This window comes from Salmo salar, chromosome 17 (assembly GCF_965601325.2).
Source record: "Salmo salar chromosome 17, fSalSal1, whole genome shotgun sequence".
Lineage (NCBI taxonomy): Eukaryota > Metazoa > Chordata > Actinopteri > Salmoniformes > Salmonidae > Salmo > Salmo salar.
The window spans coordinates 64706808-64734616 of NC_138307.1; the positions used below are offsets into that span (position 1 = coordinate 64706808).

At 43.1% G+C, this 27809-nt stretch overlaps 2 protein-coding genes across 2 annotated transcripts; one reads left to right on the forward strand and one right to left on the reverse strand.

Annotated features, from left to right (window-relative positions):
* The first annotated feature begins 1390 nt into the window (after window positions 1-1390).
* Window positions 1391-4857, forward strand: LOC106593927 (uncharacterized). The gene is made up of 4 exons (XM_014185304.3): window positions 1391-1581; window positions 1833-1926; window positions 2064-2151; window positions 3480-4857. Exons 1-4 carry the CDS (start codon window positions 1479-1481, stop codon window positions 4092-4094), a joined length of 900 nt encoding a protein of 299 aa, XP_014040779.2. The 5' UTR covers window positions 1391-1478; the 3' UTR covers window positions 4095-4857.
* On the reverse strand, window positions 4369-27754 carry LOC106576453 (uncharacterized). Its single transcript, XM_045700018.2, has 10 exons — window positions 27531-27754; window positions 21927-22125; window positions 11210-11372; window positions 10215-10769; window positions 9594-9746; window positions 7425-7526; window positions 6515-6673; window positions 6198-6400; window positions 5897-5992; window positions 4369-5357 (listed from the first exon to the last, which is right to left on the reverse strand). Exons 2-10 carry the CDS (start codon window positions 22116-22118, stop codon window positions 5187-5189), a joined length of 1794 nt encoding a protein of 597 aa, XP_045555974.1. The 5' UTR covers window positions 22119-22125; window positions 27531-27754; the 3' UTR covers window positions 4369-5186.
* Window positions 27755-27809: the final 55 nt, after the last annotated feature.

Below are 27809 nucleotides of genomic sequence, written 5' to 3' on the forward strand. Positions count from 1 at the left end.
CAAAATCTTTGACTGATCTAATGAACCATTGCATTTCTGTTCAAAATTGTGTATCAAGACTGCCCAAATATGCGTAATTTGTTTATTAATAACTTTTTATTTTAAAATTGTGCATTCTCCTCAAACAATAGCATGGTATTTTTTCACTGTAATAGCCACTGTAAATTGGACAGTGCAGTTAGATTAACAAGAATTTCAGCTTTCTGCCATTATCAGATATGTCTATGTCCTGGGAAATGTTCTTGTTACTTATGTAACCGATGTGAAATGGCTAGTTAGTTAGCCGTGGTGCGCGCTAATAGCATTTCAATCGGTGACGTCACTCGCTCTGAGACTTGAAGTAGGGTTTCCCCTTGCATTGCAAGAGGCGCGGCTTTTGTGGCGCGATGGGTAATGATGCTTCGTGGGGTGTCAGTTGTTGATGTGTGCAAGGGTCCCTGGTTCGAGCCCGGGTTGGGGCAAAGAGAGGGACGGAACCTACACTGTTACATTGGTGCCGTGACCCGGATCATTGGTTGCTGCGGAAAAGGAGGAGGTCAAAAGGGGGGTGAGTGTAACCGATGTGAAATGGCTAGTTAGTTAGCCGTGGTGCACGCTAATAGCATTTCAATTGGTGACGTCACTCGCTCTGAGACTTGAAGTAGGGTTTCCACTTGCGTTGCAAGGGCCGCGGCTTTTGTGGCGCGATGGGTAACGATGCTTCATGGGGTGTCAGTTGTTGATGTGTGCAAGGGTCCCTGGTTCGAGCCCGGGTTGGGGCAAAAAGAGGGACGGAACCTACACTGTTACACTTACAACCTCATGCTTATCGCATTAGCCTACGTTAGCTCAACTGTCCCGTGGAAGGGACACCGATCCCAAAAAGTTTTAACAGCATCTACCCCCAAGCCATACACTGCTGCTACTAGCTGTTTATTATCTATGCATAGTCACTTCACCCCTACCTTCATGTTCAAATTACCTCTAACCTGTACCCCTGCACACTGACTCGGTACCCCCTGTACCGAGTCAGTGTAGCCTCGTTATTGTTATGTTATTGTGTTACTTTTGATTCTTTTTTACTTTAGTTTATTTGGTAAATATTTTCTTCTTGAACTGCACTGTTGGTTAAGGGCTTGTAAGTAAGCATTTCACGGTAAGGTCTACACTTGTTGTATTCGGCGCATGTGACAAATACAGTTTGATTTGATATGTGTATAACACAAAATTCGTCCTAAATATGTACCTGAGCAGCTAGCTAGACCCGCTGCATATCTTACAGCTTTAGTAATAAAACGTTCTGATGTAGGCAGGGGCACTTGCTAATGTGAGGTGAGGAATGGTAGTATGTGGTGCGTGTGCGCAGTCTGAACTGTGGGTGGAAGCAACATGCCTAGATGCGACTAGTCTGCGGCCGGAAACCAACACGAAGAAGAAGAGACGAAGGGCGGAAGAGACGAAGTGCACTCCTTTGTGGTCCCTTCGCAGTGCTAGCTAACATGGATGCTACAATGGAAAACATCGAACACACGCTACCGCTATACTCTAATAATGCAAAAAAGAAAAGTAAAAAGAAAGTGAATTCAGAATACACATACAAATGTAAGTAGTCAATTTATCCTGTATATGTTTATTTCGGACTACAAATGAAGTAAGGAACTCCGAGCTAGTTAGCAAGCAAGCTAGCTACCTACAAAGGGGACATCATGGCGCCTTGTCTCGAATACTTGTTCGAGCAGATGCGTGCCGTAGGCATCAGACGGCGCGATCCACCTTTGTCCTATTCGTCAAAATATGAATGCTATTTATTACATTGTGTATGTAGTGATTTAAAACATATTTATTTATTTCAGTGTCTGAATATGAAACAATGGACTTTGTGAAATTGCGCGTATCAAATCGCTACATGTTTACGGGGAGGAGAAATGCCTCTCGACTGGCCTGGAGGTGAGTTCAGATACTTACCCGAGATCCCACCCAGTACACGTTTTGTTAGATACGTTTTTTCATTTTACCTGTCATTGAGACGAGTCAATGTGTATGTTTTGAAATCGAAATGATCATTGTATACCTTTTTGTTGCAGGGCCATCCTCAAACACATGGGCTTGCAGGGGAAGATGACTGCCAGTCAGGCAATGAAAAAATGGGAAAATCTGAAGAAACGATACAAGGTAGCAATTGCATCCTACATACACTACATATCCAAAAGTAAGTGGACACCTGCTTGTCGAACATCTCATTCCAAAATCATGGGCATTAATATGGAGTTGGTCCCCCCCTTTGCTGCTATAACAGCCTCCACTCTTCTGGGAAAACTCTTCACTAGATGTTGGAACATTGCTGTGGGGACTTACTTCCATTCAGCCACAAGATCATTAGTGAGGTCGGGCACAGATGTTGGCCGATTAGGCCTGGCTCGCAGTCTATATTCAAATTCATCCCAAAGGTGTTTGATGGGGTTGAGGTTAGGGCTCTGTGCAGGCCAGTCAAGTTCTTCCACACTGATCTCAACAAACCATTTCTGTATGGACCTTGCTTTGTGCATGGGCGCATTGTCATTCTGAAACAGGAAAGGGCCACAGACCTGGAAGCACAGAATCGTCTAGAATGTCATTGTATGCTGTAGTGTTAAGATTTCCCTTCACTGGAACTAAGAGGGCAAGCCCGAACCATAAAAAACAGCCCCAGACCATTATTCCTGCTCCACCGAACTTTACAGTTGGAACTATGCATTGGGGCAGGATGCGTTCTCCGTCCGTCTTCCTGCCAGATGGTGAAGCGGGATTAATCTCTCCAGAGAACGTATTTCCACTGCTCCAGAGTCCAATGGCTGCGAGCTTTACACAACTACAGCTGACGTTTGACATTGCGCATGGTGATCTTAGGCTTGTGTGCGGTTGCTTGGCCATGGAAACCCATTTCATGAAACTCCCGACAAACAGTTCTTGTGCTGACATTGCTTCCAGAGGCATTTTGGAACTCTGTAGTGAGTGTCACAACTGAGGATAGGCGATTTTTACTTGATATGTGTTTCAGCACTCGATGGTCCTGTTCTGTGAGCTTGTGTGGTCTACCACTTTGCGGCTGAGCCGTTGTTGCGCCTAGCTGTTTCCACTTCACTGTAGCAGCACTTACAGTTGACTAGGGCAGAAATTTGACAAACTGACTTGTTGGAAAGGTTGCATCTTATGACGGTGCCACGTTGAAAGTCGCTGAGCTCTTAAGTAAGGCCATTCTACTGCCAATGTTTGTCTTTGGAGATTGCATGGCTGTGTGCTTGATTTTATACACGTCAGCAACAGGTATTGCTGAAATGGAAGAATCCGCTAATTTGAAGGGGTGTCCACATACTTTTGGCCATGTTGTGTACCTCAGGATGGAAACCTCTGAATTTGACCCTTTAATTGGCATCCTTGTAAAGTTCTTAATAACCCTGCCCTAGAGACAAAACCTTCATTATCTGACTACCTACTAATACTGTTTATCCTTTTGGGGACAGGAGCTGAAGTACCCTCCCCCAGGGGTGCAGGTGTTCCCCCACAGTTGGCGTTGGTATGATCTGATGAGTGACGCAATGGAGGGGCGTCTGGCAGGCTCAGCCCCCATCATCGGCCCACTCCCCCCGGGCACTAGCGACAGTGATTTTCTCCCAGACGCCCGGCCCAGGAAGAGATCCATGATGGGCGGAATAGGGGTGATGGGGATGCACTGCGACCTGGATGAGATGGACACCGAGAGGGCGACGCTGGAGACCGAACGGGCGGCATTGGAGGGCGAGCGAGAGGTGATGGGGAGAGAGCGGATGGCGTTGGAGAGAGAGCAAGCAGGGCTGGAACGAGAGATGGCCAACCTGGACCGGGAGCGTGCCCAACTGGAGAGGGAGAAGGCAGCGGTGGAGAGGGAGAGGGGGCTGATAGAGAAGGAGAAAGCGCAGGTAGCCAGGGATAGGCTGGCTGTGGACAGAGACAGAGTTCTACTGGCGGAGGGTAGAGCAGCGGAGGAGAACGGTGCGGAAGGACAAAGCTGTAAAACAGGAGGACAGAGGGTCGTTGGGTCGTTGGAAAGAACCGAGAGATTCCTCAAGATGTTTGAAAAGTTGGTTGAACGTATGTGAAGAACAATTACACGTTTGTTTACAATAGACTAGACTATTCAATTGGAAAGTAATTGGATATCATTTGTATTGGTTTTATTTTCTATGAATGTATAAAGTATAATGACAAATCCTTTTTGTATTGCTGTTCAGAGATGCCTGTATGCCTATTGTTATCTGGGCTCGAAGTATTTGAACATTAACTGCCTAAACAGTTGTACTCAGTCAGTTCATTTCAAAACCAGTTTGCAGTTACACACCTTACCGGTCAATTCTCAATTAAAATGTTTAGCCATTGAGGTCATCAAAACAACTTTATTCAATTGTGGTATTTCCATACAAAGCACACAATAGCAGGCTGTTTCTTCTTGTTAACCCCATCCACACCCAACAGACCCCCCCTCCCCAGTCATACAATAGTCTTGATCTTTATTGATGTAGGCTATTGTGGTCATAACAGTAACTTTGAAATGTAATATGCCAAATATTGCAGTTCATGTAAAAAAGTGACTTCAGAATATATTTTTATATTACAGTACAGACTTTACAACAAATGCTTGTTTAATTGCTTCTTTTATTGCATTGATATTCAATTTAGCATTCCAGTAAGCTTCAATTAGTTAATGCTAGTATAATAGTTTTTTTAAATAGTGTTAGATTTCTGTAATATAATTTTTTTCCTTTACAAAAACATATTTAAACAATATTACAGGTTGTCATTGCCAGTCGTGAACAGACATGAAACAATGTTTGATTGTTGGATCAATAAAATGTCACATTTTCATTCTTTTTTTTGCTTCAAGTTGCTGAACAGTTTGGCTTTTGACAAAAAATTATGTGGTGTGTATTTGTGTGTGTAGGAATGAGAGATACACACCATCTCGCTCACTGTGTGTTATGTATGCGATCAACAACTCATCAGACTTAAATTAGGCAAGATAGGTAGATACTGTGTTCCGGTGTTTACTGTATGTGCAGATTGCAATTGAACTGAGACTGGACAACTTTTATGATCTGTCTCAGTAGCTAAGTGTGTGTGTATGGTATGTACATATGTCTCGTAGACAATGAGTTGAGCTGTGTGAAGATGCGTGTGTATTGATCAGTGTGTGGTTAGATGTGGGCTCCGATGGGGACGCGGGGCAGACATACATAGGCCTGTGGGGTCCTGCTGAGGTTAATGGGGTTGCCGTCCAGGCGAATGTCCTCCAGTGCGTTCCTGATGTAGTTGAAATCTTTCAGGTTGCAGAACGTGTCCTCGTGGATCATCTGAATGTTGTTGCGCTGGAAAACAAGGCATTGGAAGTCTAAGAAAACACTCCGAAACAACACATTCATTATGGCGCTCTAACCACCACCTAGTGGTTAGAGCGTTGGCCTTGTAACCGAAAGGTTGCAAGATCGAATTCCTGAGCTGACAAGGTAAAAATCTGTCGTTCTGCCTATGAACAAAGCAGTTAACCCACTGTTCCTAGGCCGTCATTGTAAATAAGAATTTGTTCTTAACTGACTTGCCTAGTTACATTTTTATTTATCTATGGGCCTTAAAAAAACGATGCATGACGAACTAATGCTTGTTTGAGATTCTGCACCGGTCTGCCAGAGTGCTGGAGAAAAGTACAGTTTAAATATACAATAATTTGCCCTAATAACTGAATGGCAGAGAATTGGCCAGAATGTTTTGAAACAGCTTGCAGAAAGAGGGGATACAGTGGTCAGTTGAGCAAAAATCCCTCTAGTCACCACCGGTGTACAGTATGGGGTTATCCTATAGTTCCCACATCACCCACATAGGGGCAGTAAAGAGGCAGAAGTGCAGATACCTGTAGGTGCAGAGAGCGCAGGCTGTCCGGTAGGGGCACAGGGATGTGGTCAATGTGGTTGTCTGTTAGGTACAGGTACAGCAGACCCGTCATGTCCTAAACAAAACACGTTGTTTACATTTAGAGTGGAGTCATTTATGCCAGACAGTCTCTCAATACATCCCTGTTTTTGTTTAATCCCAGCACTAACACCTGATTCAACTCATCAAGGGCTTGGTGATTAGTCCAGTATGGGAATCAAATGTGATAATGCTGGGAAAAAGCAAATCAATTGTTTGTAATCCTTGTCAGACCTACATACCTTGAAAGCCTCTTTGTGGATGCCTGTAGCGCCAATGTTGTTGTGGCTGGCGTCGATGAGGGTCATCACGGGCGGAAGGGCAGGCAGCTGTGACACGCCGTTCTCACGGAGCACCAGCTCCTCCAGCACGGGCAGGCCGGAGAACGCATCGTTAGCGATGGATGCAATCTTGTTGGCGGTCAAGTCGATCCTCTTCAGCTTGTCTGCAAGAGAGAGAAGGTAAAGTACTCAGACTGTTCCACGTGGTTTCATTAATTGAAACAGCCATTGAACAGCAGGAAATCTCACGGGCTGTGCCTTTAACATGTGACACCTACTCATCTGAGCAAAGTCGCCCTTGTTGATCTTGGTGATGTGGTTGTAGCGGGCGTAGAAGTGAGTGGTCTCTTTGGGGAGAGGCGGCACGCTCGTCAGCTTCACATCATCACAGTAGACAGAACCACCCAGACAGGTGCACAGCAGGCAGGTAGGCATACCTGGGACAGACAGACAGGACAAGGAAGTAAGATGGAGGTAGGCGATACACTTGAGAGAACAGTTGATAGGTCTGAGAGGTTGTGTGATGAAGTTTAGGCCACCAGCCTTCGATGCAGTAACAATGGGTTTGTAGAATGGTGGAGACGTGTACTCAGTGTTGATATGATTTGTTTGTTTTACCTCTTGCATCAAGAAATGTTGTCAAGTCTTGGATTGGACGCAGCTCTTGATGTGACAATGGTGGGCACATTAAGATGGTTGTTGCTGAGGTGCTATGGTTGAGGTGTAGTGCATTGCCAATGTTAGACATTGTGTTAATGGTGTTCGGGACAGGTTATAACACAGATGTTAGGTGAAGATGACGATAACAGATGTTACAGACTCATATCGTAGAGCAACTTGATAGTAAACACATGATACAGACAGACACATGATAGTGTTTGTGACAGGTAAGGACAAGACATAAGTCATGTAACGGACATTACAGATACATATGGCTTAAACCCAGTTTGTGATCAGTTTTAACAGTATGCACATAAATATAAGATTCAATAACCCTATTCAATCAAAACCAGGGTTTCTGGGGTGAAATGAAAGAGACACATCATGTAAAGATATGAGAAAATATGTTTCGATATGGGAATGTGATAGACCCCATATACTGCATAGTGAAGTAGAATAGACCCTATAACCCCAGAAGCCTGGTTACAGGTTTTGATTGAATAGTTAGCGTTTGTGCTGGATACTGACCTTTGATGTCCAAGTCAACCTCTGGCAACCCAGAGCCCCCTGAGCCTACTGTACCTCCAGACTCCTCAGGGGTTTTCGGAGTAGTCAGGAGCACTTCCTCCTCTTGTTAGAGATAGAGATGAGGTATTAAAGAGACAGGTTGGAAACAGCATAGACAGTGACACGACAACAAGGGCTGTTTGCCACGGTGAGAAGTCACAAATAGCAAGGGAGTTATGTTGTTGTCGTTGTTTAGGACACATTTAACTGATTAAATTAGGTAATAGTTAAATGGAATCTTGGGAATGGATTTTGAGAGTTAATCAAATTATGTTATGTTGATATATGTTTAATATAAATACAGTTTAAGTCAGAGGTTTACATACACTAAGGTTGGAGTCATTAAAACTCGTTTTTCAACCACTCCACACATCTACTTTGTGCATGACACAATTCATTTTTCCAACATTAATTTACAGACAGATTATTTCACTATCTCAATGCCAGTGGGTCAGAAGTTTACATACACTAAGTTGACTGTGCCTTTAAACAGCTTGGAAAATTCAAGAAAATGATGTCATGGCTTTAGAAGCTTCTGATAGGCTAGTTGACATCATTTGAGTCAATTGGAGGTGTACCTGTGGATGTATTTCAAGGCCTACCTTCAAACTCAGTGCCTCTTTGCTTGACATCATGGGAAAATCAAAAGAAATCAGCCAAGACCTCAGAAAAACAATTGTAGACCTCCACAAGTCTGGTTCATCCTTGGAAGCAATCTCCAAAGGCCTGAAGGTACCACGTTCATCTGTACAAACAATAGTACCCAAGTATAAACACCATGGGACCACGCAGCTGTCTTACCGCTCAGGAAGGAGACACTTTCTGTCTCCTAGAGATGAACGCACTTTGGTGCGAAAAGTGCAAATCAATCCCAGAACAACAGCAAAGGACCTTGTGAAGATGCTGGAGGAAACAGGTACAAAAGTATCTATATCCACAGTAAAACGAGTCCTATATCGACATAACCTGAAAGGCCGCTCAGCAAGGAAGAAGCCACTGCTCCAAAACCACCATAAAAAAGCCAGACTACGGTTTGCAACTGCACATGGGGACAAAGATCATACTTTTTGAAGAAATGTCCTCTGGTCTGATGAAACAAAAATAGAACTGTTTGGCCATAATGACCATCGTTATGTTTGGAGGAAAAAGAGGGAGGCTTGCAAGCCGATGAACACCATCCCAACCTTGAAGCACGGGGGTGGCAGCATCATGTTGTGGGGGTGCTTTGCTGAAGGAGTGACTGGTGCACTTCACAAAATAGATGGCATCATGAGAAAGGAAAATTATGTGGATATATTGAAGCAACATCTGAAGACATCAGTCAGGAAGTTAAAGCTTGGTCGCAAATGGGTCGTCCAAATGGACAATGACCCCAAGCATACTTCCAAAGTTGTGGCAAAATGGCTTAAGGACAGCAAAGTCAAGGTATTGGAGTGGCCATCACAAAACCCTGACCTCAATCCTATAGAAAATGTGTGGGCAGAACTGAAAAAGCGTGTGTGAGCAAGGAGGCCGACAAACCTGACTCAGTTACACCAGGTCTGTCAGGAGGAATGGGCCAAAATTCATCCAACCTATTGTGGAAAGCTTGTGGAAGGCTACCCAAAACTTTTGACCCAAATTAAACAATTTAAAGGCAATGCTACCAAATGCTAATCGTGTGTATGTAAACTTCTGACCCACTGGGAATGTGATGAAAGAAATAAATAAATCAAATTTCTACTATTATTCTGACACATTTCACATTCTTAAAATAAAGTGGTGATCTTAACTGACCTAAAACAGGGAATTTTTACTAGGATTAAATGTCAGGAATTGTGAAAAACTGAGTTAAATTGTATTTGGCTAAGGTGTATGTAAACTTCCGACTTCAACTGTAGGTACATTGGAACAGTGTTCTTAGCTGGAATTGGAGATTATTCATACTTGTCAACCACAAATCCTTTGAAAAGCATCTCTTGACCAGATTATTTGGTCACCTTCTCTTGTCCAAATACGGACATGGCAGCAGAGCATGCTTTCTGCTCAAAGTTTTTGGGACCTTTACCTCTGTTATCCTTACACATATGATACAATGGGTTGATAGCATAGATATGTTTTCTTATTGTTTCTTTATTTGGTGGTACTGACCTTCTTCAGGGTCAGGGATTAATGTGACCTCTGACCCACCAGAGTCGGAGCCCCCAGGCCCTGAGGCCCCTGAGGTGCCAGAGGCCCCGGACTCCCCAGAAGCACCCGATGCCTCCTGGGGGGTAGTGTCAGGAATGAGGGGCAGCTCCTCCTCTTGTTAGCGCCAAGGGGAGGTGTTAGGAGACAGGTTAGTGCTTCTCATGGGATGGGATGGACTGTCAATCAACAATCATTCAATCAGCCAATCAATCAATCATTCTCAAACATGGTTTGACAGTGGGTTAGGTTAACAATGATTAGGAACTTATGGCAAGTAATGCAATGACAATGGTAGGACAATGAGTGATGGTTACACTGACAATGATACTGTAAGTGGCAAAGCAATGACACAGGGTTTACAATGACGACAAGTAGCAAATCACAAGAAAGCATTATCAATTCACATTTAACCAGCACAAAGCAGTTAAATGAAAAGGCAAATTTAGAAATGCAATGAAATCCCATATAGTCTTAGTGTATCAATCAGTGCTTGGAACTGTACTAGGTTCACAAGGCCACTATAGGCCCAACCAACTATCTGTATACTTCTACAGTCTAGTCTGTATAAGTATAGGTACTGACCTCCAGATATAATTATTATTCCTGAGTCCCCGGAACCTCCAGAACCTCCGAAAGCCCCAGTACTGGAAACCAATATGTCCCCGGAACCCCCTGAGCCTAGGAGGGTGCCGGAACCTACAGAGCCCTGGGAACCAAAATCCCCGGAACCCCCAGAGCCTCCAGAACCAAGGTCCACAGAGCCTCCGGATCCAAGGTCCCCGGAACCCACAGAGTCTCCGGATCCAAGGTCCCCAGAACCCACAGAGTCTCCGGATCCAAGGTCCCCGGAACCCACAGAGCCTCCGGATCCAAGGTCCCCGGAACCCCCAGAGTCTCCGGAACCAAGGACCCTGGAACCCCCAGAACCAAGATCCCCAGAACCTGCTGAACCAATTTCCCTGGAACCCCCTGAGCCTCCAGAAGCCAAAAGGTCCCCAGAACCGGAAGCCAAAAGGTCTCCGGAACCCCCAGAACCTCCGGAAACCCCAGAGCCACCGGAACCTCCAGAACCCGTGGAACCCCCGAAGTCCCCGGAGATATGAAGAATGTCAATGGGACTCAGGCGCAGCTCCTCCTCTTGTTAGAGACAAGATTAGGTGTTAGAAGAGACAGGTTAGAGCAGAGTGGACCATGATTCCGTTTAGGGCTAGTGAGTCATGTTTCTAATGATGATTAGGTGACATTACAAAAAGTTAATGAGATTTATGGTTGAGTACCACACATTTAACTAATGTCAGACAGTTAAATGGAACTCATGCATTTGGAAATGACGAAGGATGATTGTAAAAAGGGGTCGATTTGCATGGGTAGGCGTTAAGAGGGAAGGTTGTGTGTTATGTATCACTGTCAGTACTGGACACATACCTTCATCTCCCTGTGTGTATGGGCTCATAGTGTGAGGTGACAGAGTGGATGTGCTGTGGGTGTGTGTATACAGACCTCCCTGTGTGTATGGGCTCATAGTGTGAGGTGACACGGTGTATGTGCTGTGGGTGTGTGTATGTGTGTATACAGACCTCCCTGTGCGTCGGGGCCCATGAGTACCCCAGACCCCCCTGAGCCTTGGGGAATGAGCTGGGGTCTTAGGGGCAACTCCTCCTCCTCTTCCTCCTCTAGTGATGCAGGGCCCCCAGGGCCAGGGTAGTTATAATCTGGTGGGGCCAGTGTGCCAATCTCTATCTGTGAGAAAGACAGCGACAGAGGGAGTCAATGCTAATGCAGGAGGTGCACCACCAGAGAGCGCCAGAGACCACCAGAGAGCGCCAGAGCCCGCCAGACACCAGAGACCACCAGAGAGCGGCAGAGACCGCCAGAGAGTACCAGAGAGCACCAGAGACCGACAGAGAGTACCAGAGAGCACCAGAGACCGCCAGAGAGTACCAGAGAGCGCCAGAGACCACCAGAGAGCGCCAGAGATCACCAGAGAGCGCCAGAGGCCACCATTGAGAGCCAGAGACCACCATCGAGAGCCAAAGACCACCAGAGAGTGCCAGAGACCACCAGAGAACGCCAGAGACCACCAGAGACCACCAGAGAGCGCCAGAGACCACCAGAGAGCGCCAGAGACCACCAGAGGGCAGTAGCCTCACTTACTGAGTAACCGGAGGCATCAAAAGCCAACTGTCGCTCATGGACCGGAAGCTCTACATCTTTTGGTATAGCCATGCAGAGTGTGAAGCACTGATTTTGAGTTCAATATCAGTAATCATCTCATCAGTACCCAATTTATGTCACAGGATAACGTTATGTATGACCATGCTCAATAGGCAATAAAGCTTAACAGCGACCAAACAAGAATGACATATTTGGATACAACACGAGTAGCTAAAGAGTGCCCAGGAAAAGGACCAGGAACATGAGGACTTCTAGACATCCTGACTTCTACCGTTCAGAGAGAATAGAAGATCCAGAGACAGTTATAGTATCAGTCATTCACAGGTGTAGCTTAACAGGGGCACCTCAGGGCTATGCTGTTTCACCTCTACCATTTAAATACAGATGACTGAAGAAGCAACCAGGAACGGAGACACATCATTAAGTATGCAGATGATTCAGTCATGATAAACCTCCTAAATGATCATGACACTGGTAATGGCCAAGTAGTGGAAGACTTGGTGTATTGCTTCATATCTACAGGTGAATGTTGAAAAAAAATTGAGGACATGAATATTGATTTGAGGAAGACCCTCAAGGGTTGCCCTCCCCCCAAAAATCCCAGCCAGGAATTGGAAAATGTGGATACAAATGTCTGGGTACAATTTCGCACCACAAACTGAGATGAGAGAAGAATATAAGTGCAGTCTGGGTAAAGGCACAACAGAAAGGGTTTTTAGTGGGGAAACTCCACCTTCCAACCAAGGAAACAAGACTATTCTCACCCTGTTTTACAGATATTTTATGACAGATTTTTTACTGTTACCACATTCTCCATGGTCTGTTGGTTTGTAAACATAACTGTAAAATGTTTGGTCAAAATTAACAGGATAGTGAGCATCAGTTCAAACATCACAGGTGTGGCACAAACCAACTTTCCGTCACTATACAATAGGAACGTCCTATCATTTTCATTAAAGGGAAGTTCAGTATTTTACAATTTAATGTAAGAAACTTCCTCACCCTGAAAGTAGTCTATGGACCAGGGGAAACCGTAATCCATGGTTGTTTAAAAAAAAGAAGGCCTTTTCAGTGTGACGAACCATTCGACAACTTGTAAAATACCGAACTTCCCCTTTAACTGACTGTTGTGGGTCTTCAACTTGGGGACTGCATAACCTGCACAGTAGGCTTACCTATGGCAGTGATGTCTTGGTAGGATGCTCTGTGACAATCACTTCCTGGTTCAAGTGACAGGATATACTCATAGGGGTCACATTCAGACAGTACATACAAACCGAAAAATGGAAGAATCCGTTGCAAATGGAGAAGTTAGAATGGCTACAGTGTGAACATGTTGGAAACATGTCTAACCTGACCCAGTTGAGATTGACTATGACAAATTGTAAAAGAGGAATTATGCCATTTATGAGCAGTTTGTGTGTTTCATGTAGAATGATGACCACAGCAGGTGTTTGGTTTGTTTAGAAAGCAAATAAACAGTCACACTACAAGGTAGGCCTACATCTAAAGAAAATCTCCTAAACTCAGTCACATCTTATCCTGTTGACCTTTCACCTCTCCATGTTCTCACACTCCTCAGAACCCAATGAGGAGTGTGTGTGTGTCAGAAGGTTGAAGCATTTTGACTCAAATTTACCGAACAGACAGCCGAAATATGCAATGTCAAGAGGACATTTTGAAATCCTAATGGCACACTTTCCAGAAGCGGTCTTTGGCTGTAAGAGGGCCCCCATAGTATGTTGTGATAGTGCCTCACAGCAAAGCACGACACACTCATTGTTTTAATACCAGTTATGATATCAACTGCAACTGCATCTATCTACTGTGCTTTAAGCCATACATCTCACCTCCTAAACAGATGAACATAATGCAAAACTTCCAACACAGCTACATTGTTATGCAATGTGGAAGAGAGGGGTAAGAACTGTCATTCTTGTTTTGTTTGTTTGATGTTATGTCTGGCCTATGCCACCTGACCACAGTGCATTTTCTTGCACGTAAAGCAAATATCTGAAAATCAGACAATAAAGAAATATCTACTCTCAACTAATGTTAAGAATGTGATAGTCACTTCAAGGGGTACCTGCCTTCATTGTCCTTGCTATTCAGCAAACCACCAGAGTAATGCCATGCAGTTCTATTATTAGCCACACAGGGGCGCTGAAACCCCACAATGTGCAAAAGGTCATATTTGAGCCTCTTACACCCATGGGCTGATTCTTATCTTCCAAAACAGGGAATGGTCCTTGTGGAACCAAGAGACACATGGTAGCTGCAAAAATGCATATTTCACTCCACTTCTCTCAACCAATGTTGAGAGAAGCTGTCCATCGACTTTCACTCCAAGTCAGGCAGATTCCTAACCCGAGGTAGCCTGAGACTTACCTAAAGGCAACTCACCACAAAGTGTATGTTGTTGTATAATGAAATTCCTAAAAGTAGATACACATTTAGATGCAAGTAAAGGCATGTACAGTAAAATGGGGACGTTTGTAAACGCAGCCACGTAGAACAGGTATGAAATTGAAAATGCAGTTTGGCAGTGACAGAGTTTAGGAGACAACAAGGTAGACCTTTGAGTAGTCTTGCACAGAGTTAGTTTGCTTGCTGCTGATGCCCCTCCTCCTCCTCCCCCCAAAAAGCAAACATACAAACTCGGGGGAAACGAGAGGCGTAAGCTTGGCCACCCCCAAAAAAACAACTCTGGGATACAACGTGGGAATACAAAATGTGCAGGGAGAGAGTTTTGAAGTTCCATAATGTGAAATAGAGGAGCTGATTTGAAGCATACAGATCTTTCTGTGCAGCACTGCACTCTTGCTCACTCACAAACATTATTTTCTGGTCTATCACGCCAATGCATCTCTTTAGAAACTTCACAACTCTAGAGAGATCTATGCATAATACCATCACTCTTCCAAACCAAGCTGTGACACCCTAAAACACGTCACAAAACCAACCAAGGAATCCCATTTACCACAAAGTCCTAGCCTCACAGAATGGTTTATATGTTAGGTCATTGTCAGAGTGTATACCACATATGATCACCCATTTGGATGTAGTTTATTTGCACAGATAAAACCAGTAAGTTAAAACAATGTGCAGGAAGAGGCTAAATGGGTTTGTCTAGGAGTCTTCTAGTTGTCAGACAATATCAGGCTTGTTTAGGACCAAGAAGATATACAATGGAACCCAAAACCGGCAAATGGAATGAATAACTTTAGAATATGCGTATTGGTACTCCATGCACATAGGGGTGAAGTGGTATGTTGGAAAGTGCTTCTTTACATATAAACAAGAATTTTAAACAAATACAGTGCATTCAGAAAGTATTCGTACCCCTCCCATTGTTTCACATTTTGTTACGTTACAGCCTTATTCTAAAATTGATTCAATATTTGTTTCTCATCAATCTATACTCAATACCCCATATTGAAAAAGCATTTTTTGGTGTGGAATTTTTAGCAAATGTATAATAAAAAAAAACAGAAAATACCTCATTTAAGTATTCAGACCCTTTGCTATGAGACTCGAAATTGAGCTCAGGTGCATCCTGTTTCCATTGATCATCCTTTGAGATGTTTCTACAATTTGATTGGAGTCCACCTGTGGTAAATTCAATCGATTGGACATGATTTGGAAAGACACACACCTGTCTATATAAGGTCCCACAGTTGACAGGGCATGTCAGAGCAAAAACCAAGCCATGAGGTCGAAGGAATTGTCCATAGAGTTCTGAGACAGGATTGTGTGGCGGCACAGATCTTGGAAGGGTACCAAAAATGTCTGCAGCATTGAAGGTCCCCAAGAACACAGTGGCCTCCATCAATCTTAAATGGGAGAAGTTTGGAACCACCAAGACTCTTCCTAGAGCTGGCCAAACTGAGCAATCGGGGGAGAAGGCCCTTGGTCAGGGAGATGACCAAGAATCCGATGGTCACTCTGACGAACTCCAGAGTTCCTCTGTGGAGATGGGAGAACAAGCAACTGTAGCACTCCACCAATCAGGCCTTTATGGTAGAGTGGCCAGACAGAAGGCACTTCTCAGTAAAAGGCACATGACCACCCTCTTGGAGTTTGTCAAAAGGCACCTAAAGACTCTCAGATCATGAGAAACAACATTCTCTGGTCTGATGAAACCAAGAGTTAACTATTTGGCCTGAATGCCAAGTGTCATTTCTGGAGGAAACCTGGCACCATCCCTACGTTGAAACATGGTGGTGGCAGCATCATGCTGTGGGGATGTTTTTCAGCGTCAGGGACTGGGAGACTAGTCAGGATTGAGGGAAAGATGAATGGAGCAAAGTACAGAGAGATCCTTGATGAAAACCTCCTCCAGAGCGCTCAGGACCTCAGACAGACGCAAGGTTTCACCTTCCAACAGGACAACGACCGTAAGCACACTGCCAAGACAACGCAGGAGTGGCTTCGGAACAAGTCTCTGAATGTCCTTGAGTGGCCCAGCCAAAGCCCGGACTTGAACCCGATCGAACATCTCTGGAGAGACCTGAAAATAGCTGTGCAGCGTCGCTCCCCATCCAACCTGACAGAGCTTGAGAGGATCTTCAGAGAAGAATGGGAGAAACTACCCAAATACAGGTGTGCCAAGCTTGTAGTGTCATACCCAAGACTCGAGGCTGTAATCGCTGACAAAGGTGCTTCAACAAAGTATTGAGTAAAGGGTCTGAATACTTATGTAAATGTGATTGAATTTTTCAATTTTTTATAAGTTAGCAAAAAAATTATAAAACCAGTTTTTGCTTTGTCATTATGGGGTATTGTGTGTAGATTCATGAGGAAAAAACTATCCATTTTAGAATAAGGCCGTAACGTAACAAAATGTGGAAAAAGTCAAGGGGTCTGATTACTTTCCGAACGCACTGTATGGGTTCAATGGCAGGCATATGGGACTGTACACACATGTACATCTGTATGCATACGTTCCATCTGCCTTTGTGTAATGTTCCGTGTGTCTTTTTCAGGGCCCACTGCCCCTCTCTACAACGGCTAACTTCGCTCAATGATGGCTTCATGATAACACAAGATACATTGCAGCCACACTGCAAAAAATGTCAATCTTACATAGATTTTTCTTTTGTATTGAGATAAGGAAGTAAACATGACTTGTTTTGAGTTTCTCTCACTCACCCAGAAAATGCATGAACTTTTTTTTGTTGATTTTGCTTCCCCAGGAAATACAAGATAATTCAGACTTGTTTCAATCCTGCCAGTGCACTAAAATAATTTACCTTGGTAAGACATCAAGTTAATGCATTCTAATGGTAAGAAATACAATATCTATGTAAGATCAAAACATTTTGCAGAGCGCTTGTTTACAATATGTTGTCCATTGAAAGGCTTTCTGCTATAAAGTTTGGTGACCTAGTTACACGTGACGAAGGACTTAAACACTTGGCTCACGTTTAGGGTTTAGCTAAGTGGGCTAATAGGGACTTGTGGTGCCCAGATGACACGGGTTCAGCATGCGTGACCTATAAGTTGATGAAAACACTAATCCCTGTCCACATGCAGCAACTGCCAATCACAAGGTCATAGGTCACCTGAGCGATCAGACGGACACGTCTGTTTGTTTTCAAAGCAACACCACAGACTTTAATTTGAGAAATAGCCGAAACAATGGCAGTTGTCATGTATTATGATATAATAAATAAAATGCATATGCAATGATTGTATTTAAAAAAAAAAACTTTTGTGGATCTTACGTGGAATTGCAGTATAGATCAGACTTCGCTAAAATATTTAAAAAGTAAAATTTGAGATGAGCTTGATTTAACGTGGAATTTGTACTTTTGGGACTATTCTATTGGTTCTATTGTAACGGGAAAACTAAATGAAGTGCAGCTCAAGTATTTGAAAGTATTTTCCATACATGGCTATATTTGACCCAGGACTGGTATTAAAATATTTAAGGACACCACTAGAGGATAATGACAATCAGGTATAAACAGAATAAAGCGACGGATTTTTACTACATAACTTCACTTGTTTTCCAGGAGTGGCCCCTAGCACCGTCTCTAAAGCTGCTACTCTGAAGCTGCTTAGAGGTACCATTTAAATAGACCAAAGAGAGCATTACAAGCTTCTATTTGCATGTTGCTGATGCAATGTGACCTGTGACCTATTCACAACAAGCACATACTCTACAGTGCTCTAAACCAAGTCAGCTCCTGTTCTAGGAGTGTCTGCAAAGAGCTTTAAATGCACCAGATCACTAACTCTGGCCTTGGATTACAGTTTACAGGAGAAAAGTGTGAAGCTTCTTAGGGTTAGGCTTAGAGGAGCTGCAGAACAAAGAAAGGCAATAGAGAGCTGGAAAGAGAAAGCAGAGATCACTGAGTCTCCTCTGACTTGGTGAGGGAGGACTCCTTCCAGTCTGCATGATCCCCTTTCCCACTCTACATCCTTATTCCTAAATCTGCCCTCTCACCCTTCAGTAGCCTACTGTATCAAGGGTAAGCGCTGCCACACACTAACAAATATTCTATAATTGCACTGAAAATGTTAATCATGTGAGAGCGATCTAGAATATATTTTCCCCAGCACACACACACCACTGAAGAGAAGGTCTGAAGGGAACTGCTGGAGTTTTTCCTGTCTTCTAGCTACACTATTGTCAAGGGATTGTTTTCTCCTGTATCAGTTTCTCTTTCCCCTGAATCATTCCAAGGCTTTTGGATTACATGCACTATACTCCATCTGTCCTGTTTATACTGAGAAGAAGAGTTTGAATTGGGACAATGTAAATGAGACGTAATTAGCTGTAATTGCTTGAAATAAAATGTGGTAATTTAACAGATGTGATTATCCAAAACACACACACACACACACACACACACACACACACACACACACACACACACACACACACACACACACACACACACACACACACACACACACACACACACACACACACACACACACACACAATGCATTAACATCACCTTCCTCCATCAAACTGAGCCATTAGAACATTCTCTGAGATTGCACATTGATAAACCAGCAGACTAATGAAAGACTACAACATTGTTTTGTACACAGATCCCTCATGTCATAATAGCCAAATGTGCATTGGATTGTGGGACTGACTTGGATGGTGGCATACCACATCGGGTTCAGTTTAAATGGTTTGGCTCAAGGGGAACTAGTCGAAAATCTGATCCCGCTGTTTAGCCTCATGCCAGCCTGACATCGTTTTGGCATTGTGTCTTTGTTACAAAAGAAAATAAATGGGAACATTGGCTGAAATGGGCTGTTTTAGTGTTCTCTGTCCAAACCTGCATTGCAGACTAGTTGCATCACGTCCAACTTGGGCCGTTGAAGGCTACTTCTGTCATGGGCAGCGCTCTCTCTGCTCACTCTCCTCTTTCCTCCATTTTGGACTCATTTGGGTGCTTTTTATTGTTCAGATTGTTTAATGTCCGACAGGACCCTCTGGCCCATTTGAAACCGTTTGGGTTCTGGCTAGCACAGAGCAGTTTAGACCATTTTAGCATGCCGATGTCAGACCTGGGCCAAATGTGGGTTAGAATTGAACTTAACAACAAGGGCTATAATATCCTTTGCCACATAGGCCATCAGTATCTACAGGCTACTGTAGAAGGTACTAACACCTCTCACAAACAGCAACGCCACTCATTTACTTTGACCCATACTTGCCATAATAGTTCCATGTCTAATGTAGCTACATTCCTATCCTAATTGTATCCCTTCCCCAGGCCTTTATGAATACATTGTATGCAAGTGAGTTGAAAGGCTCGAACCCTGCAGCTGTATTTATTTATTTAATTTTTATTTAACATTTATTTAACTAGGCAAGTCAGTTAAGAACAAATTCTTATTTACAATGACGGCCTACCCCGGCCAAACCCGGACGACGCTGGGCCAATTGTGTGCCCTATGGGACTCACAATCACGGCCGGATATGAAACAGCTGTATTGCTCAATGCATACACTTCCATCTAACCCCCCCCCCCCCCCCCCCCCCAACACACAAGCACAATATTTTCATGCATGTTTTTCTTCTCCCCAAAGGCAATTTGAAATATTCTGAAAAATGGCCAGTTTAAACCAGCAGTGACAGTAAATCAGATGTCTCATAACATTGATAAATAACTGATCTAAATGACACATAGGCAGAAATATCCAGGTGGTAACGGCAGGATATAGGGCCTGCCCCCTACTGTGGATGAAGGGTTTAACCATGCAAAAGGGCATCATGATGAACTTGGTAATATTCCCAGAACCAACCAAGTAGTAATCCCAAAGCGGAGAAAGATACACCTGCTTTCAGAGTGAGATTGAGTACTTGAGTCTGACAACTGCATTGTATGCAAGGCTTTTGGATCCTATGGACTGTACTCCATCTGTCCTGTTTATATTGAGATGAAGAGTTTTAATTGGGCCAATGTAAATTAGATTTAATTAGATGTAATTGCTTGAAATAAAAATGTGGTAATTTAACAAGTGATTATCCGAAGCAACACACATGCACACATGCACACACGCCCACATGCACACACACTCTGCATTAACATCACCTTCCTCCATCAAACTGAGCCATTAGAACATTCTCTGAGATGACGTAATCTGCAAAACTCATCAAATTCGAATCACTGTCATTAGAGAAAAAAAGTTATGATATCATATACACGTTGATAAACCAACACACTACTGCACGACTACAGTATTGTTTGTAGTCTACAATCTCACCCCAAAGGGGGGGAATACACCTGCTTTCAGAGGGAGATTGAGTACCTGACTCTGACTAACGATAAAGAAGATTTTCGACATAGATGAATAAAATGTAATTGTATGCATTATTCTCTGTCTGAAGGCATTGTAGCTGAGGACAAATGTTCACTGAGCCCATCAAGTCATGTCTACAGACACAGCAACTGCAGTATTTGACTCTGAATGCTATATGGCTGTAATAGCCCTAGATGTAATCTAACAATCAGAGTTGAGAAGTATGGAACCTCTAATCCCACCCAACTCAAAACTCAACTTCTCCCTTCAACCATTGCTCATCATAGAAGAGTTAATTAGATGTCTATCACAAATGTTCAAGACTCCCTAGTTTCAGTGCATGCATACAGTACAATCCATCAGTGCCAATCAACCCTTGAGGGGGGAGTGAACGAGTGCAGTTTGGAGAGAAGGGGGAGGAAAGGGATACATGGAATTGGGCCAAAGTGACAAGCGTTGACAACTACAGTCAGCTATGAGCATTCAAACTAATAAGCAGGAAAACTTGTGAGGTTCTATCTGACATTTTGGTCAAAAAAATAATATTCACATAGAGTTGCTCTTTAAGTGGTCCTTTACAAGTAAATGTACAATATAATCCAAAAATCTGAAAGTTCTATCTGCGCAAACAGCTGTTCATTTGGTGCTATAAAGTTCTTTATGCAATCCAATCACACAATTCTGGGTTGTCAATCAAAAATAATTGTATGTGACTGTTTACTTATTGAGTCACGAAAGAGGAAGACATCACAAAACAGTTCTGAGATCTGGGACTTGAAAATACAAATGATCTCAAAACGATACGTTTTGCAGATAAAAACGTGTAGTCCCAAGTCCTTGGGTCTCGAACTCTTCCAATGTTTCAGTAATGCAGATTCCATCATCGAGGCTCAGGATACTGTAGGGTGTAAGCCATAATAAGTCCCCATCAACGAATTAACACACCATCTTCCACAAGATAGAATGCCAATGCTTTATCCGCCAACTTACATGGCACTTTGACATTGATGTCTGAGTCAGGAAATGGAGCTAGCAAAGTGCAGGCAACATCAACCAAGGCAAAACAGTAATGTGATATGTACAATGTACAAAATTCTAAGTAATACATTCACCTTCATAGGATGTCTATGATGTGAGGTTCCTTCCTCTGTCACTGACCTGTCATAACTGAGTCAGTGTAAGCTATAGTATGTAATCTGCTAGTTTCTTTTACCTATCGCACTGATTAGTGATTGCTTCAAGGACGTGTGGATAGAGGGATACATTCTTAGAATGTTCAAACGGGGTCTGAGGTCAAATCTCAGCATCTCTGTCAACCATCCCTCCAATTTCCCCCAAGTATCTTACCTGAGGTTCGTCAATAGTCAGTCCATCTTCATAATCATAGACATCCTGGTTCTCCAAATTCAAGTTGTCTAGATCCACATCATAGTTAGCGCTGTCGTACGTGTCTAATTCCAGCTGCCGGGCAAATCTGGGGTTGGCCACCACTGCTTTTAGGACGAAGAGTCCCAATATGAGCCTCGCCAACATCCTCATAGTCCACCTGGAAACACAGGACGAGAGAGACATGTCAACCAAGCACTGAACACAGGGAGTGAGATCATGAACCCTGAACCCAACCTGAACACTGATAAAGAAACATTTTGATGAAACGTTCATAGTACAAAGAAGACATATTGATTAAACCTTCAGTATATTTTATTTTACTGAGGAAAAGGGATAATCTTATGAACCAACCATAAGAAAGTAGTGAGCATCTACACTACCAGTCAAAAGTTTGAACACCTACTCATTGAAGGATTTTTCTTCATTTTTACTATTTTATACAAAGTAGAATAATAGTGAAGACATCAACACTATGAAATAACACATATTGAATAATGTAATAATCCAAAAAGTGTTAAACAAATCAAAATATATTTTATATTTGAGATTCTTCAAATAGCCACCCTTTCCCTTGATGACAGCTTTACACACTTTTGGCATTCTCACAACCAGCTTCATGAGGTAGTCACCTGGAATGCATTTCAATTAAAAGATAATTTGTGGAATTTCTTAATAATGTGTTTGAGCATTTACAGAAGTTAGCCCTTGTCAGAGTCTATGTGATGTGGGTAAGGCGGAGTCAGGCGCAGGACACAGAGATGAGTACTAATAGTAACTTTACTCAAAATCAGTCTTCCAACAAGGAGAACGAAAATCCAGAATCACATAAACGAGACAACTGACAACAATAAACACGCACAAAACCATGATGGCTCCAGAGGGTTAAATAGGGAAATAATTAAAACGTAATGGGAACCAAGTGTGAACAATACAGACAAAACAAATGGAAAAAGAAATGTAGATCGGTGGAGGCTAGAAAGCCGGTGACGTCGACTGCCGAACGCCGCCCGAACAAGGAGAGGCACCAACTTCGGCGGAAGTCGTGACAGCCCTATTTGGTAAAAGACCAAGTCCATATTATGGCAAGAACAGCTCAAATAAGCAATGAGAAATGACAGTCCATCAATACTTTAAAACATGAAGGTCAGTCAATACGGAACATTTCAGGAACTTTGAACGTTTCTTTAAGTGCAGTCGCAAAAAAACATCAAGCGCTGTGATGAAACTGGCTCTCATGAGGACCGCCACAGGAAATGAAAACCCAGAGTTACCTCTGCTGCAGAGAATAAGTTCATTAGAGTTATCAGCCTCTAATGAACAAATTGCAGTCCAAATAAATGCTTCACAGAGTTCAAGTAACAGACACATCTCAACATCAACTGTTCAGAGGAGACTGTGTGAATCAGACCTTCATGGTCGAATTGCTGCAAAGAAACCACTACTAAATGACACCAATAAGAAGAAGAGACTTGCTTGGGTCAAGAAACACGAGCAATGGACATTAGACCGGTGGAAATGTATCATTGGGTCTGGTGTCCAAATTTGAGATTTTTGGTTCCAACCGCTGTGTCTTTGTGAGACACGGTGTGGGTGAACGGATGATCTCCGCATGTGTATTTCCCACCGTAAAGCATGGAGGAGGTGTTATGTTGTGGAGGTGCTTTGCTGGTGACACTGTCTGTGATTTATTTAGAATTCAAGGCACACGTAACCAGCATGGCTACCACAGCATTCTGCAGCTACACGCCATCCCATCTGGTTTGGGCTTAGTGGGACTATCATTTATTTTTCAACAAGACAATGACCCAACATACCTACATGCTGTGTAAGGGCTATTTGACCAAGAAGGAGAGTGATGGAGTGCTGCATCAAATGACCTGGCCTCCACAATCCCCCAACCTCAACCAAATTGAGATGGTTTGGGATGAGTCAGACCGCAGAGTGAAGGAAAAGCAGCCAGCAAGTGCTCAGCATATGTGGGATCTCCTTCAAGACTGCTGGAAAAGCATTCCAGGTAAAGCTGGTTGAGAGAATGCCAAGAGTGTGCAAAGCTGTCATCAAGGCAAAGGGTGGCTATTTGAAGATAAAATAAAATATATTTTGATTTGTTTAACACTTTTTTGGTTACTACATGATTCCATATGTGTTACTTCACAGTTTTGGTGTCTTCACTATTATTCTACAATGTAGAAAATAGTTCAAATAAAGAAAAACCTTTGAATGAGTAAGTGTTCTAAAACTTTTGACCGGTAGTGTGTATGGCAAAGGCTGTATCATCTATCCTCAATCTTCAGAGACAACAAAGGAAGTCACAAATGTTTGTTGCTATATCTTCGCTAAATGTCATGGCATTCCTATAATGCATATACTGTATATGCAAGCCTTTGAATTTCATAGAGCGCCAACACACACATTGGAAAGTCACATCTCTGCATTAGATACAGCTCTAATAGCCATGGAAACCAATCATATCCAAAGAAAAAGGATTTGTTTGCCCATCTTACAGTACCTGCAGGGAAATTTCATGGTAACAGAGTTATGCTGAGACAAAAATGTATGTCAAACAAAAACCAGTGATTGTAAAGTTAAACAAACCATACAACTCATTGGATGACTTATAACAATTTCCACAGATTTTTTTTTACGAAAACACATTTACTTGAAGAACTTTGATAACAGAATGGTGGCACCAACAGCACAAACAGTCATTGTTACCAGATTTTGCTTGTGCAATGTTCTTCTAGTAAAGGTTTTTTGTTGTTGTGTGGAAATCATTAAAGGTAGTCCTTGTGCATATGGTTTGTTTAACTTTGCAGTCATTGGTTTTTGTATGCCAGATTTGAATGAGTCTCAGCATCACTCCGTTACCAACTGCATGGGTGTGCTGTGGGTCCGGTTTGGACGTTTGGTTGGTAGAACACACTTTTGAGGTCAGGGAACTCAATATTCATTACCAAGGTGCAGACAACCCAAATAGATGAAATATGAGTCCCCCAAATTCCCCTGAAACCTCCTTCCTTAAAGCCCAAAGCTCACTGTTGTAAGAGGTGGTGGCCATCTTGGTTTTAATCATTGGCTGCCTGTGGTGTATCAAAGGTGAAGGGTCAGAGTTGATCTGGTAAATGCTGCTGTACCTGCAATTATATTCAGTGGTGTCGTGGGAACATGTTTTTTTGCTAAATCTTCCCAGCACATTGGTTTACAAGATGCTGGAAAATATGGGTTGTTTTCCCCAGTTCATTTTCATTTTTATCTTACTGCTGAATCACTATTGTTTTTTATTCCCTACTAGAAAATGTCACAACATTTTGGCTATGTTATCATAAGAATTTTTGGTTCACTTGAATTGGTGAACATTTATCATGTGTGCTTTTCTGCTTGTTGTGCAGAAAACTCTGAGTCAGACCTCTTTCTCTTTCTCTCTCTCTCTCTCTCTCTCTCTCTCCTCTCTCTCTCTCTCTCTCTCTCTCTCTCTCTGTCTCTCACCACCTCCTTGGACGAGAGCTTTGATGCTAGCCTTCATACTTAATTCCCCACACACTCCACACAAACAGTAACAATATCTGACACGACCATCTGTAGGTTATAAGGACTATCTCTGGACACTATAAAAGAAAGAATGACAATTCCAGACGGACTGTTGGCTGTGAAGATACTGAGCCCAGGAAAAGAAAAAGCCAGTCTAACTGATGTTCAGTAGATCATTGACAGCTACATTCTGTAATGTGTAGAAGGACCAGACAGCCACTTGTGAGTGCAGCCTCTACAGTAACACAGGGCCTGACTTTGGGCTGAACTGAAACAGGCCGGTCAAAAAAGGCCCTGGAAAACGAGAGGAGAGAGAGAGTCCACTAGGCCGGCAGGGAAATGGAGAGCGAGGGAAGAGAGAGAGTCCTTTAGGCCGGCAGGGAAACGGAGAGCGAGGGGAGAGAGAGAGGATTGCGAGAAACGTGGATGAGGCACTGGCCCTCAGGGTTAGCTGGAGAGAGTGAGGGAAAATATCACTGTGTGTGTGAGAGAGAGAGAGAGAGAGAGAGAGAGAGAGAGAGAGAGAGAGAGTGAGCTGACTCGCCCCCTCGGCCTTCACAGAGGTTCTTTATGAGTCCACGTCCCGGCCTGTCTCAGCACTCACACTCGAAATTCCACCGAGGTTTGTGGACAGGATGGCAGTGAGTTACGACTGCAAGAAAAACCTTCATTCAATGCGCACACACACACACACACACTTGCAGACACACACATACACTTAAACACTGACTCACACAAACACCACCCTCACAGAGACACACACACCTAACACACCTATCTTTCAGAAAGAATGTTGATTCTCTATTTTTGGGATGAGTGCTGATTAAAAAAACAAAAAACACCTTATTTTAGTCATAAATCCATTCTTTGTTGATATGAGGTAGAGAGTCATCTAAATGTGGTTTTATACCTCTGCTATTTATAACAGCACACTATCTACTCTTTATTGGTGCATAGAGGAAGGTCTGGGATCTGTCAGTTTTCATAATGTCATGAAACCATGACAACGCATGGCAACGGTGAAAGAGGGACTATACTAAAGACAGAGGCTTGCTTTTATACACGCCATCACAGCACACAGTGTGTGTGTGTGAGTGTGTGTGTGTGTGTGTGTGTGTGTGTGTGTGTGTGTGTGTGTGTGTGTGTGTGTGTGTGTGTGTGTGTGTGTGTGTGTGTGTGTAGCCTACAGACTGCCTCTGTGTTTTGCTTGGCTCTTTGTTGGGCATTCCTGATATTCAGTGATTTGACAGCTTTTCTTATTCTTCCCAATAGCTGGAAGCAAAGCTGATTTATTTTTGACAGACGTACATACACAAAATTAGCAGTAAGACTAATTTGTACAAAACTGAAGAGCCAAAAGTACAATCAATTACTGTAAATTGAAATTCAGGCAAAATTGGCACAGTGTTACTAGATCAAAATATGCATAGACCAATTGCCAAATATAATATCTCCAATCTCTTCAACCTGCTGATTCCAATCCAGGGTGCCAATTTCCCTGTCACCACAATGGTTATTAGAAGGGATCAAAACTCTTGATACAACGCGCTAACAATCCAGTTAAAGGATCCAATCAAGAACGTGTGTAACTTCATCCCTAAAAAGTATGTCAACCACTGCTCTGTTCAGTATGAAATTTGACATCGGATCAAATGTTATGGTCCCAATTGAGGACGTGTCAAAGTGCCGTCTCTACTCCTCGAAGTCACCTGTTCGCCCATACCTGAATGGTTACAATTACCAAGCCAGTTGTGTATTAAGCAAGAAATAGGGAAACACTCAATAAATAAATAAATATAATTACTTGGTATGATCAGACAGTAGACATCCAAACCAAGAATAGATGTAAAAATCCCAAAGCAATAAATAAATCTAATATCAAAACCTCTATCAGCAATTAGCCAACTTGTCCATGCACTGCACTAACCCTTGTGAACAGCACTTTTTAGAGGGGTTAATTTTGCTAGAGTGCCTTGCAAATCCTGCATACTAAAACCCATAGCCCATAGTGAAGATCGCACCCAGAAGGCTTACCTCTGTCTCCTGTTTTCTTGAATGGTCCCTTCAGCCGTGATGGAGATGCTGAGGGCTAGGGGACCTGGCCAATGATGCCGGGAAGAGAGAGGGTGGGTGTGTATAGGTGTGTATGTGTGGGTGTGTGTAGGTGTGTATAGGTGTGTATGTGTAGGTGTGTGTAGGTGTGTGTGCTCTGGCAGACCAGAGCAGTGTGCCCTACCTTGCGTGTGTGAAGGTAGGCACTGAGAACGATCGGAGGGGAGCGGACTGCTTTTGGTCACTCGGACTTGGGCTGTG

What these genes read in the sequence shown, in the direction of transcription:
- LOC106576453 (XM_045700018.2), bottom strand. Translation starts at nt 22,118, where the DNA reads ATGAGGATGTTGGCGAGGCTCATATTGGGACTCTTCGTCCTAAAAGCA. An exon ending in GGTTGACTTGGACATCAAAG is followed by an intron (nt 6,674 to 7,424) that starts GTCAGTATCCAG and finishes TGTCTGTCCCAG; the next exon opens with GTATGCCTACCTGCCTGCTG. An exon ending in GGGCGACTTTGCTCAGATGA is followed by an intron (nt 6,401 to 6,514) that starts GTAGGTGTCACA and finishes TCTCTCTTGCAG; the next exon opens with ACAAGCTGAAGAGGATCGAC.
- LOC106593927 (XM_014185304.3), top strand. Translation starts at nt 1,479, where the DNA reads ATGGATGCTACAATGGAAAACATCGAACACACGCTACCGCTATACTCT. An exon ending in GCCTCTCGACTGGCCTGGAG is followed by an intron (nt 1,927 to 2,063) that starts GTGAGTTCAGAT and finishes TTTTTGTTGCAG; the next exon opens with GGCCATCCTCAAACACATGG. An exon ending in ATCTGAAGAAACGATACAAG is followed by an intron (nt 2,152 to 3,479) that starts GTAGCAATTGCA and finishes TTTTGGGGACAG; the next exon opens with GAGCTGAAGTACCCTCCCCC.